The sequence below is a fragment of the Anopheles coluzzii genome, chromosome X (assembly GCF_943734685.1).
Source record: "Anopheles coluzzii chromosome X, AcolN3, whole genome shotgun sequence".
NCBI lineage: Eukaryota > Metazoa > Arthropoda > Insecta > Diptera > Culicidae > Anopheles > Anopheles coluzzii.
The window spans coordinates 5739341-5751591 of NC_064669.1; the positions used below are offsets into that span (position 1 = coordinate 5739341).

Sequence of the window (12251 nt, forward strand, 5' to 3'; positions counted from 1 at the left end):
AGGCTTATAACTTTTGAATGCTTAATCGATGCAATATTCCGATAACAATTAAATTAACTCATGCAGTTTCTGCAGCTGTGCATAGATCAGTCCAACTCAAAAAAAATGGTTGTTATGTTATAGCTTGCAAGTTATGCTGATAGACTTGTATCATACAGTTCTAACAACCCTTACAGGCATTTTGCTGTGAAAATTTGTAAAGAATTCTTTTTGTCATATGTTGTCACTAAAAAAAAACAAAAAAAAAATCAAGATCTACAATTAGTTACTTATCCGGCGCTACATCCTCTTTGGCCTGCCTCAGGAGTTATGGTGGGAGCTCGGAATCGGACCTACCCGATTCCGATTCCGTGTTGGAAATAGATTCCGGAGCCGATTCCGTGTTCGGAATCAATTCCGGAGCCGATTCCGATGCAGGAATCGATTCCGGGTTTGGTTCCGGAGCCGATTCCGGAGTTGAATCCGGAGCCGATTCCGGAGTTGACTCCAGAATCGATCCCAGGATCGGAATCGGCTCCGGAATCAGAATCGTTTCCGGCATCGAAATCGACCTGGGAATCGCAATTCGCTCCGGTGACGAAATCAGGTTTGACTGGAATGGAGTTAGCTCCGGAATGAGAATTAGTTTTTGAATTGAAATAAGAAGTGTGGGAAGCGAAATAAGTCCGGGAACCTCGATGCGAATAGATCATTTACAAGTAAATTTTGATTCTTTGCCGTTATCAACACGTAGCATCATCAGACCCCAACGGCTATTCCTATGAAGATGCCGAAACCGACTCCGTTTCGAAGCCAAATCTGATTTCGGAGTCTTCGACGGAATCATTAGACAGTCAAACAGAAGCCTGGGTTTTATTTTTTAAGTTACGAGAGACTTTGACCATCCTATGTGTATCGATCCTAGCGCACTACCGCCCTACGAGTCACGTTGCTTACTTCTCGGGCTGGAGACACACGCGATCAGGAGAAGAAATGCGCAAGCGCTGTTTATCGCTGGTGTGCTCAATGGCAACATTGATGGGCCGGCAATTCTCCAAAAATTGAATAGGCATACAACACGACAGCAGATACTTTCAAGGAGTCGCAATTTAGGTACGCAGCATACGGATCTTTCGAGCCAATAACGGCAAAGTCCCGCATAATGAACAGCATGTTCGAACCTTTCGACTTTCATGAGAATATCAATGTCTGCCGGGAGCGGCTACGCTTTATCCAGTAGCGAAATCCAATAGCTTGTATGAATTTTACCAAGAGAATTCAATCAACGATCAGTGGACTCAGAATTGTATGTATAAATAATAAAAAAATAAAATAAAGTATACAGTAACACCCACAGCAACGCACTTCAAAGCATAAGGAATCGAACATTGCGTCAGAGACTGATTTGAAAAATAAGGAAAAAAATGCTACAAAAAAGCGCGAAAGTGAGGCAAATTAGTGTTTGAATGTTGAATTTTAATTAGTACTTTATTTTTACTGTAATCATCACACATGAGCAAGTAGGGCGCGGGCGCAGCCGGTCGAGTCACCCTTACAAGAAGAGATTATGGGATAAAGTTAGTAAAGTAATTGTGTGTTTGTGTGTATTGCACATGAACGGGCCGAGAGGCTTCAAGAGAGAGCGAGAGAGGCGCAGGGATAATCACATTAGTGTCCGGAAGATGGCAGACGTGCCTTTATCAGTGCCAATTCGCATCCTTGCCGTGCTTCTTCCCCGAACTGGCCCGACAATTTTCACTAGCTTTTCGATTGCATGTTCTCTCTCTCTCTCTCTCTCTCTCTCTCTCTCTCTCTCTCTCTCTTTCTCTTTCTCTCGCCTACTTGTCGCCCAGTGGCGTTTTCTTACGCTAAGGTAGCTAAAGACGCTTATCTTACTAAAGCTAAGGAAGAGGGATGGCTGGAGTTGTGGATAAACACACTACCCGCTAAGCAGAGGAGTTTGTGTGTGTGTGTGTGTGTGTGTGTGTGTGTGTGTGTGTGTGTGTGTGTGTGTGTGTGTGTGTGTGTGTGTGTGTGTGTGTGTGTGTGTGTGTGTGTGTGTGTGTGTGGCGCTATCGCGCTCCATACTCTTTGGCAATCGTTTGCACCTCACCGACCAGTGGTGGGTCACATTTCAAAGACTAGATAATTGAATGATCATAATAGTATAGTTAATGAGGGCCAGGTTGACCAGGTGACCCAGTCGTGCCGGGGCTGGGAAGCATATTGCAGCGAGATTAGAAACGACCGCGTGGTAAAAGCCTTTAAGGAGGGAAATTTTGTTTACAACCGGTCCGAAATCTCATTCGAGAAGGGGGGCTTTGTGCTGTTCACAAACGATTTGTGCGCGCGTTTTGAATTTTGGCGAATTTAAATTACTTCTCTTCGAGAGCTCTTCGAGAGAGAGAGACAGAGAGGCAATAAAAATGGGCCACCTTTATAACTTTCCGTCCCCTTTAACAGCACCAACCTGTAGCCCTATGGCCGTGTTAAGCAGTTTCTTTAAGGTTTTTTTTCTTCTTCTAACCGCTACTCTAGTGAAGTTATGGCTTAAACATTTATAATGAGAAGGTGGTGGTTTTGGGTGGGGGGAGGCGCAGGCTCGTCCTTCTGCGCTTCAGTTCAATGCGGTCTCGGCACCGCCGCCTGTCCCATCGGTACCCTTCCAGGAGGAGACGGGTATGTGCGGTGCCGGCAGACAGTTGCGCAGCATCTGCAGCAGCTGTATGGTGTCGAACAGTGCTGCAAAAAGGGAAAAGAGAGAGAGAGAAAGAGAGACAAGACAAGTGTTAGCTGCCGTTTCGGTACGATTGCGTGCTACTCATTACTTTTCTGCAAGCTTTCCGACTGCTTGCCGTACGGTTTGCACATGCTCGGCCGGATGAACGTCTTCATCTTGGCGATGTTGCGCATCAGCTCGCTGAACGCGCGTATGATCTTGTCCTGGCTGATGGCGGCACCGTCGCCGGCGCCCCGGTCCTGGTTCCAGGCGCCGCTGTGCAGCGCGAGCAGCTCGCTGCTGGCCGCCGACACGCACTCGTGCGGATCGACCGCACCGCGCATGTAGTCGGACAGCTTGTGCCCGGTGTCCATGTTGACCGTCTGCAGCGGTGGCTGGCTCAGGTGAGCTTGCATGGCCAACTGTTGCTGTTGTTGCTGTTGCTGCTGTTGCTGTTGCTGCTGCGGTTGGCTCATCATCGGCGGCATCAGTGGTCCCACCATGGTTGGTGGTGGTGCGTGTTGCTGCTGCTGCTGCTGCTGCTGGGAGGATACCACCGATGGTGGTAGTTGCGACGGTGGCTGTTGCGCTTGTTGCTGCTGCGAGGGATGATGTAGATGGTGATGCGGCACCGCCGACGACTGAAGGGCCTGCGTTTGGTGCTGATGCAGCAGTGTCGCTGCCTGCTGTTGCTGCTGCTGTTGCTGCTGCTGCTTGCTCATTACGGACGCACCGTGCACGCCCGTGCCGACCACGTGCGACGGAGCCACGTGGCCCGCCTCGAAATGCTTCTGTTTGTCCTGGAGATGCTGCAGCATCCGCTGCTTGTCGAACGCGGACAGGTTGCTGAACCCGTCGAACGGTGGCGGAGCTTTCGGCTGTACGATGGCACGACTCTGCTGCTGCTGCTGCTGCTGAAACAGTGCGGCGCTCATGTGCGGCTGCTGGTGCTGGGGCGATGCGGTCGCCTTGGCGTGCTTCGCCGCCTGCCCGAGCAGCGCCTTGGCCGGATCGCGGTCGCCCACTCCCAGCTCGAACAGACCGGCACTCTGCTGGCCGAGCTGCTGCTGAAGATGCGTCAAATACTCCGCCGAGCTCAGGTGCCCGGGCGCTGGCGGCGGTGGCGGCGGCGGCGGTAGCGTTGGCTGTGGTGCTACTCCACCCCCTCCTCCTCCTCCTCCTGCTCCTCCTCCACCGCCCGCTCCGGCACCGCTCGAGCTGGCAGTGGCGCCGCTAGTGGCGCCGAACGCGCTCGGATCGATGTACGACCCGACGCCCAGCTGGCCCTTGTAATAGCGGCAGGCCGGGCTCGGGCAGGACTGGACCACCTCGACGATGAACTCCTTCTCCATCCCGAAGCAGTCGCGCCCGATCGTGTACGAGTCCATCACGGCCCGGACCGTCGCCTCGATGCTCAGGTGCAGCCCGTGCGGCCCGGACATGTGCTTCAGCATGACCGCGTTCGCGAAGTGCTCGTACGGCAGCACGATCTTGCCGGACTCGCGCAGCACCAGCCGGCCCTGGTTGTCCAGCGCAACGCGGCTCGCCAGCGCCTGCAGGTAGGCCGCGCTGGGCAGCACCGGCGTGTCCTTCAGCTCGGCAAAGCACTGCAGCAGCTCGACCGACGGGTTCCAGCCCTTGTTCTGCAGGTAGAGCTGGAGCAGCATGTACAGCTTCTCCGTCACGTACCCGGCTCCCTGCTGGTCCGGAAGGTGTACACTGCCAGCACCGCCGCCGCCGCCACCAACACCACCCCCACCGGCACTGCTGCCCGGAGCTCCACCATTCACGATGCCACCCCCAGGCAGTGGGGCGTGTGATTTTCCAATAGGAATTTTAAGCGCTTCAGAGAAATCCATTTGTGTGCGGGTTGCTAGTTGGCCAGTACAGTGCAGAGGCAAGCTGAAATGAATTACAATTGGAATTACAGCCGCACGCTACGAAGCAACAAGAAAAAAAATATACGCCCTTTTCCTGTGTTTAAATTACCTCAAACGACCAGCGACATGGTTGCCAAAAGCACGGTTGGGATTGTTTCGGGAGCCAGTGTAATCTTTCTGGCAGTGGAAAGCAGTTGTTTTCCGTTTTATCCCACCATCGAGTCAGAGCTGAGAAAATGCAGCCTGGTGCCGTTTTTTCCCTCGCTGAGTCGATGCTTTTCCTCGAAATTCCTGCACACGGAAAAAAGACCACCCAGCAGCAGCGCACCCGTGCCCACCTAAACAAACAGAAAATATTTTCCAAGCCTGGGAGCGCAAACGGGACAGGGCAGACGACAGAGCGAGATAGCCGATTTTGACAACACGCAAGGCAAAGGTTTATACATACGCGGAGGTCAGTTCCCAGGTATCGAAATTCATGTTGTGTCTTTTCCACAATATTTCTGCAATAATGATGGCATTTCCTTCTATTTCTCTCCGCTATTCGCTCGTAGCACAATCAGGGTGCTAAATTTATACCAACACCAGTACATATGTTCTTTTTAAAGGATAATTTATGTGAAGGTCCGGGTTATTTTTTTATTGAACATCGTTAATGCTTTTGAAGTGTTTTCGTTGGCAACCATTTTCAGGACTTCACCCAAGTGCCACAAATCCACTAAACGACCACTAAACGACTTCTAAACGACTCAAGTTCTCTTCCTAAACGGAATATAGAAAGACTTCGTTTAGCAGACCTCAAACGACTCATACATTCTAAAAATAGCAAATAGCTGGTGGTGCTATCTGTTGATGGGATACTCAACCAGTGGAGCTTCTTCGCTTGGAGGAGAGCTTTCTCATTTCCTCTGTACTGTTGTATGGTTTCGCATTGAAGTTATGCATCGCTAGAACTAGAACGGCGATACGATTGTTTAAATACTAAACTCCAACTGAAATCACCAGCACTGAAGCAAGTGAGATCCCAAGTGCCACAAATCCACTAAACGACCACTAAACGGCTTCTAAACGACTCAAGTTCTCTACCTAAACGGAATATAGAAAGACTTCGTTTAGCAGACGGCAAACGACTCATGCATTCTAAAAATAGCAAAAAATCTGGTGGCGCTCTCTCTCTGTTGGTGGGATACCCCAACCAGTGGAGCTTCATCGCTTGGAGGAGAGCTTTCTCATTTCCTCTGTACTGTTGTATGGTTTCGCATTGAAGTTATGCATCGCTAGAACCAGAACGGCGATACGATTGTTTAAATACTAAACTCCAACGGAAACCACCAGCACTGAAGCAAGTGAGATTCGAATAATGGTCGTTTGTGTTGACCCACATAGCCAGAATTGCTTAAGCAGCTCATTTTGGCACGCTAAAGATCGCTGCTCTAATTCGCCATTTGCAGTAGATAAACAGCATCAAAGTTCTATGTGGGTCTTTCAAACAGCGCCTAAGCAGCTTCCTTATGCCACGATGCCAGGGATTATTTTTCTTTGTGTTTTATTTTCAAGCAAGCGTCATCGATTAAATAAACAACAAGATTTGTTTCGTTTAAACACATATGTATATTTTTAACTCCTTTTTATTGATGAATTACACAAAATTTTACACAATTTATTGATAATTCACAATCACTTCACTCAATATTTATTCTTCAATTAACGAATCTAACTTGTGCAGCAGCAATGAGATTATTGCCGGCGTCCGTCTTTGACACTTTGACAAGAGCCACCTTGTACCGATGTCATGCATTAAAAAGCTATAAAGTTCCACCAAGTTCAGTACCCTTTCTTAACAAGCCTTCAAGTTCCATCATGAACCCTATACATAGTGCTAATCAGCCGCAAAGTTCCAAAGAGTACCATGTGCCTGTTAAAAAGCTCCATAGTTCCGCAAAGTACCGTCTATCTCTTAATCAGCCACAAAGTACGACATCGGAACGATTTTTCGTTAAACAGCCCTAAATCAGCTATAAAGTACGAGCTGGCTATTTGGGGATACTCACGTATCTGACCATACGACTATTTACATAGATTTTTGCTCAGAAAGTTAGAAGGCTATATAGGTCATAATAAGAAGAAACTTGTCGAAACACATTGCAAGAAAAGGATAGCAATATAATGATTAGTTTTAATACGCCATCTATTGATCAAACCAATGAAGCTGTGGAGCTTTCATATTTTTTCTATGAATATTCAATTTTCCAGTCGTTTAAGCTTAATCTGTGGCGCTTGGGATTTGAGTAATGGTCGTCGGTGTTGATACCCACGTATCTGACCACACGACCATTCATATAGATTTTTGCTCGGAAAGTTAGAAGGCTATATAGGTCATGATAAGATGAAACTTGTCGAAACACATTGCAAGAAAAGGATAGCAATATAATAATCAGTTTTAATACGCCATCTATTGATCAAACCAATGAAGCTGTGGAGCTTTCATTTTTTTTCTATGGATATTTAATTTTCCAGTCGTTTAAGCTTAATCTGTGGCGCTTGGGAAGAAGAAGCTTTTTCCACTTACACGCCCGCATCAGCGATTATCGTTAGGCCGAAAATATACAGACCGGAATTTCGCAATCGCGAAATTGAGAAAACTCTTTTCTTGCCGCATGCGGCAAAATCGCATGCGGCGAGGTTCTGACCGTTCCTTGAGTCGGTCGGTACAATACCGGTATATTTGAATTTTGTTTGTTGGGTCTCTAAGACTGTATGGAACATGTAACAACCTTGGCAGTACCTCCCGTGCACATCGCTCAACTGGCCGAGTGGTCGAACAAATGACAGCAAAACGTGCAATTGTGTCATCGTCGCGTGAAGGAAGTACGAAGTCCGTTTTCTATCTCACTCTATCTCAATCCGCGCCCGGCTGCATTGTTGCTCCTTCTTTATCACTCCCCTTGGTTGCCGCGCCTACCTAGCTGGTGCACAACGCCGCATCCACCTGGTGTGTGCGTCAAAAATAAACGAAATACCAACACACGCACACATACACGTGTACGTCAGTTCGTCCGGCATGGTCGCATGGTGAATCTACGTTAGTGCTTTCTGGGAACGAGCAAGAGCAAAAAAAAGGGAAGGCTGCCACATATATAAATATCGGCATCCGGCGGAAAGCAGAAAGCAAGGCAACCGAAACGGTAAATTAAAGTTCTGCTGCCACTGCATCACCTCCATACAAAAAAAAACAGTACAATGGCTGACGCAAAGCAGGGCGAAGAAAAGCTATCCAAGAAGTAAGTGGGAAACGAATTTCTTTCTCTCTGCTTTCTTTTCTTTTTCTTGTCTTCTCGCCGTAGCCGTGGCGCGCGGCACCCTCTCCCCCCCACCGGTCACCGGTCGTGCGGACGTGTAGGCCTCGTGTGCGTGTGTGTGTGTTTGCGAAAAGTGTGCGAAAAGATGCTGCTGGCGACGGTGCGGCAGCTGGTACGGCGAGCCGGTGTGACGGCGTGGACGGTGCACCAGGGCGGCCGGTTGGCGGCGGCCCCACCACTGCCGGCATTACTGCCGTCCACCGTGCAGACGCCGCTCGGCACCACCGAGACGGTGCGATGGAAATCGAAGCGACAGAAAATGTACACTTCCCATTCCCGAGGAGGGAAAATCCCTTCTTTCTGTTTCCTTGCTGTATCTTAGATCCAATTAGATTAGTGGGCCCTCTCACCCTCCCCCTACCAAAAGTATGTTCCAACCAGGCACCGGTTTCGGACTAATGTTTGCTCTGTTTTTCATTGCCTTCTAGTGAGCTGAAGCGCCGGCTCAAAGCCGAAGCGAAGGAAAAGGAAAAGCAGGAAAAGAGCGCGGCCGCGGCCCAGGCCACCGATGGCGGGCAGGTGGACAAGAAGCAGCCGGCGAAGGAGAACCTGGACGAGATTTCGCCGAACGAGTACTTCAAGCTGCGCAGTGCGGCCGTCGCCGAGCTGAGGAAGAGCCCGGACACGCACCCGTACCCGCACAAGTTCAGCGTGACCGTCTCGCTCGGCGAGTTCATCGAGCGGTACAGCGGGCTGCAGGACGGCGAAACGCTCGACGATGTGACGGTGAGCGTGGCGGGCCGGGTGCACGCGATCCGCGAGTCCGGCGTCAAGCTGATCTTCTTCGACCTGCGCGGCGAGGGCCTGAAGCTGCAGGTGATGGCGAACGCGAAGGCGTACGAGAGCGAGCAGCTGTTCTTCGAGGAGACGGCCCGGTTGCGGCGCGGCGACATCATCGGCGTGACCGGCGTGCCGGGCAAGACGAAGAAGGGCGAGCTGTCGGCGATGGCGCGCCGTATCAAGCTGCTGTCGCCGTGCCTGCACATGCTGCCCCACCTGCACTACGGGCTGAAGGACAAGGAGACGCGGTTCCGGCAGCGCTACCTCGACCTGATACTGAACAACAACGTGCGCAACATCTTCGTGACGCGCGCGCTCATCATCAGCTACGTGCGCCGGTTCTTCGACAACCTCGGCTTCCTCGAGGTGGAGACGCCGATGATGAACATGATACCGGGCGGCGCGACGGCCAAGCCGTTCATCACGCACCACAACGACCTGAACATGGATCTGTTTCTGCGCATCGCGCCCGAGCTGTACCTGAAGATGCTGACGGTCGGCGGGCTCGACCGGGTGTACGAGATCGGGCGCCAGTTCCGCAACGAGGGCATCGACCTGACGCACAATCCCGAGTTTACCACGTGCGAGTTCTACATGGCGTACGCGGACTACAACGACATCATCGACATCACGCAGCAGCTGCTCTCGGGCATGGTGCACACGATCCACGGCTCGTACAAGGTCAAGTACCATCCGGACGGGCCGGAGGGTGACGAGTACGAGATCGACTTTACGCCCCCGTTCCGGCGCATCTCGATGATCAGCTCGCTGGAGGAGGCGCTGAAGGTAACGTTCCCGGCGGCGGACCAGCTGCACACGCCCGAGGCGGTCCAGTTTCTGGACGCGCTGTGCGTGAAGCACGAGGTCGAATGCAAGCCGCCGCGCACCGCCGCCCGCCTGCTCGACAAGCTGGTGGGCGAGTTCCTGGAGGAGACGTGCATCAACCCGACGTTCATCTGCGACCATCCGCAGATCATGAGCCCGCTCGCGAAGTACCATCGCAGCGCGACCGGCCTGACCGAGCGGTTCGAGCTGTTCGTGATGCGCAAGGAGGTGTGCAACGCGTACACCGAGCTGAACGATCCGGCGGTGCAGCGGGAGCGGTTCGAGCAGCAGGCCGCGGACAAGGCGGCCGGCGACGACGAGGCCCAGCTGGTGGACGAAAACTTCTGCACCGCGCTCGAGTACGGCCTGCCGCCGACCGGCGGCTGGGGCATGGGCATCGATCGGCTCACCATGTTCCTGACCGACTCGAACAACATCAAGGAGGTGCTGCTCTTCCCGGCCATGAAGCCGGACGACCCGAACCGCAAGCATCCGGCGTCGGTTGGGGCCGGCGGCCCCGAGCCGGGCAGCAGTGATGCTTAGAGAAAGCGAGAGTGTGTGTGAGAGAGAGAGACGGGCATTTCATCGCGACGGAGCGGCGACTGACCGCTTCCATTGATTGTGTGTATAGCGTTTGCTAATCTTGCAGAAGTAAAACTGTCTATCTATTAACTTACTGGCTCTGCTTTTTTTTGTTTGCCTATTTTAGTGAGCGATTTTTGAGAAACGATAAGACCGTTGCATTGATAAGACGGTTGCAGTGGCGGGATTTGTTGATGTAGCGAAGCGTACGGTGGGATACACATTTCTAGGAAAAACGGTTTATCTTTCAGTTGAAAAGAGCAGTTAAGTCACCTATCGCAATTCTGAGAACGGGTTTTGTACTTGGCAGAGAAACAAGTTCATTGTGTCCCGAATTTATTCCTTTGCTCGTACGATCGTGCCCGTTTTATTTGCAGTTGATTTTCAAGCTATGGTACAACAAGAATTAAATTAATGCGATGATATCTCACTAAGATGTAGTCACTTGAAGATAAATTGTTCCCTTATGATGGACATTTCCAACAGTGTCCCGTCTTATTCCATACATTGTTTTCAGCTTCTTCAAGGTGAATGCGTCTCCCAAGGCGAATATTCAATCAATATTCAAAACTCAACATCTCTCTAAGTGGTCGGACTCTTGAACATTGGGTAGACTTCACGGTACTTGTAATTGTGTAACGAAAATAGCAATGTTTCGTTTGCGAATTTTTGGCATACAGAGTAGAAATTAAAGGAAATTGATAAAATCCGAAATTGAAGCCTTCAAAATATTAATGTTACCTATTTATGGTTATCTATAAGGCTTTCGAACAGAGATATTGGGAATGGAATATTCTTGATAGGATTTTTGTGGCTGTCTAGACCAGTTCGTTTTGGCTCCAACTGGTTAATTTGGCCACGTTGAAACGCTGCCCAAATTAATGTCAAAGATCCCTTTTACTCTTAACCATTGTACGCCAACAACAATGGTTTCGAAACTTAATTAAAATTAGGTACTTATGACGATTATTTAAGAGACCTAAAACCAAAATCAAAAACATACTGGTCCTGACAGCAATACATCACCAATACATGGTTCAAGAACTGCACATGACCTAATGTCGGTCCTGGACCTGGTTACTGAACCTATGCCGGTCCAAACTGGCTCAGGAAATAATACTGGTCATGCAGGCCCAAGAATTTATCAATAACCCATACCGGTACTGGACCTAATACTGAACCTATACGGTCCTGGAACTGATTATGAAGCCATACCGGTTCTGGAAACTATCATAAATCCATACCGGTCCTGGGACCTATCATGAACTCATACCGGTTTTGGAGCCTATCATGAATCCATACCGGAGCTGGAACCTATCATGAACCCATACCGGAGCTGGAACTGATTCTGAAACCACGCCGATCCTGGAAACAATCAAGAATCTCTAACGGTCATGGAACCTATCTTAAACCGATATCTGTCCTGGAATCCTGGAACTGAAACTGAACACACATCGGTCCAGAAACCGATCATGAACCCATACTGGTACCGGAGCTGATATTGAACCCATACCGGTGACGGGTAACCGGTCCTGGAACTTATAATGAACCATACCGGTCCTGGAACTTATAACCAGAAACTGTTCTGGATTTGGATTTGGAACGATATTTGGATCTGGTCAAGGTCTGGAATCGACAAACCATTGCCGGTAGTGAATGTGCAGCGTAGGAATAGTGTAGGAATTAAGTGTAGGAAATAGCGTAGGAAATTCAGTAGAATTTGTATAGTGATGACTCTCACGCTGAGAAAGTAAAGAGGTTTTTGAAGAACTGATGATTCATATCTAATTACGCAGAAGCACAATGCTGCAGTTCTGCATCGTATCAGGAAATCATAGCTCTTTATTCTGCACAATAGATAAAACTAGAACGGATTTGCGTTCGTACGACGATAAGGAACTGGGAGATGACTAGCATTCTAAGAATCAGATGTATCGATAAACTGAAAGACGACGACCCAAGATAAACAAAAGTATTTGTAAATTCGGCTAGGATTAGCGATATGCAAAGGCTGCCCGGTGCAGCATGGGGTTGTATGATGAAATTCTTCGTCATTTTGATGTGTCGCCAGCGATTCTGGGGAATTTGGAATTTAATTATAAAAAAAAGAACGAATGAAAGAATGAA

At 49.7% G+C, this 12251-nt stretch overlaps 2 protein-coding genes across 3 annotated transcripts; one reads left to right on the plus strand and one right to left on the minus strand.

Moving 5' to 3' along the window:
• Window positions 1–1440: 1440 nt before the first annotated feature.
• On the minus strand, window positions 1441–5149 carry LOC120955507 (uncharacterized). Its single transcript, XM_040376425.2, has 3 exons — window positions 4688–5149; window positions 2808–4600; window positions 1441–2721 (listed from the first exon to the last, which is right to left on the minus strand). The coding sequence occupies exons 2-3, from the start codon at window positions 4555–4557 to the stop codon at window positions 2597–2599; spliced, it is 1875 nt and encodes a 624-aa protein (XP_040232359.2). The 5' UTR covers window positions 4558–4600; window positions 4688–5149; the 3' UTR covers window positions 1441–2596.
• Window positions 5150–7461: 2312 nt separating this feature from the next.
• Window positions 7462–10218, plus strand: LOC120953554 (lysine--tRNA ligase). Of its 2 annotated transcripts, XM_040373612.2 has the most exons (3): window positions 7462–7763; window positions 7923–8198; window positions 8366–10218. In XM_040373612.2, exons 2-3 carry the CDS (start codon window positions 8023–8025, stop codon window positions 10083–10085), a joined length of 1896 nt encoding a protein of 631 aa, XP_040229546.2. In that variant the 5' UTR covers window positions 7462–7763; window positions 7923–8022; the 3' UTR covers window positions 10086–10218. The 2 variants fall into 2 exon arrangements, with proteins under 2 accessions (XP_040229546.2, XP_040229555.2); XM_040373621.2 differs by lacking the exon at window positions 7923–8198 and having other exon boundaries at window positions 7471–7859.
• Window positions 10219–12251: the final 2033 nt, after the last annotated feature.

Bases quoted from the DNA above. Each gene is read 5' to 3' on its own strand.
- LOC120955507 (XM_040376425.2), bottom strand. From the start codon at position 4,557: ATGGATTTCTCTGAAGCGCTTAAAATTCCTATTGGAAAATCACACGCC. The intron at 2,722-2,807 runs GTAATGAGTAGC...CCCTTTTTGCAG, and splicing joins GTCGGAAAGCTTGCAGAAAA to CACTGTTCGACACCATACAG.
- LOC120953554 (XM_040373612.2), top strand. From the start codon at position 8,023: ATGCTGCTGGCGACGGTGCGGCAGCTGGTACGGCGAGCCGGTGTGACG. The intron at 8,199-8,365 runs GTACACTTCCCA...ATTGCCTTCTAG, and splicing joins AAATCGAAGCGACAGAAAAT to TGAGCTGAAGCGCCGGCTCA.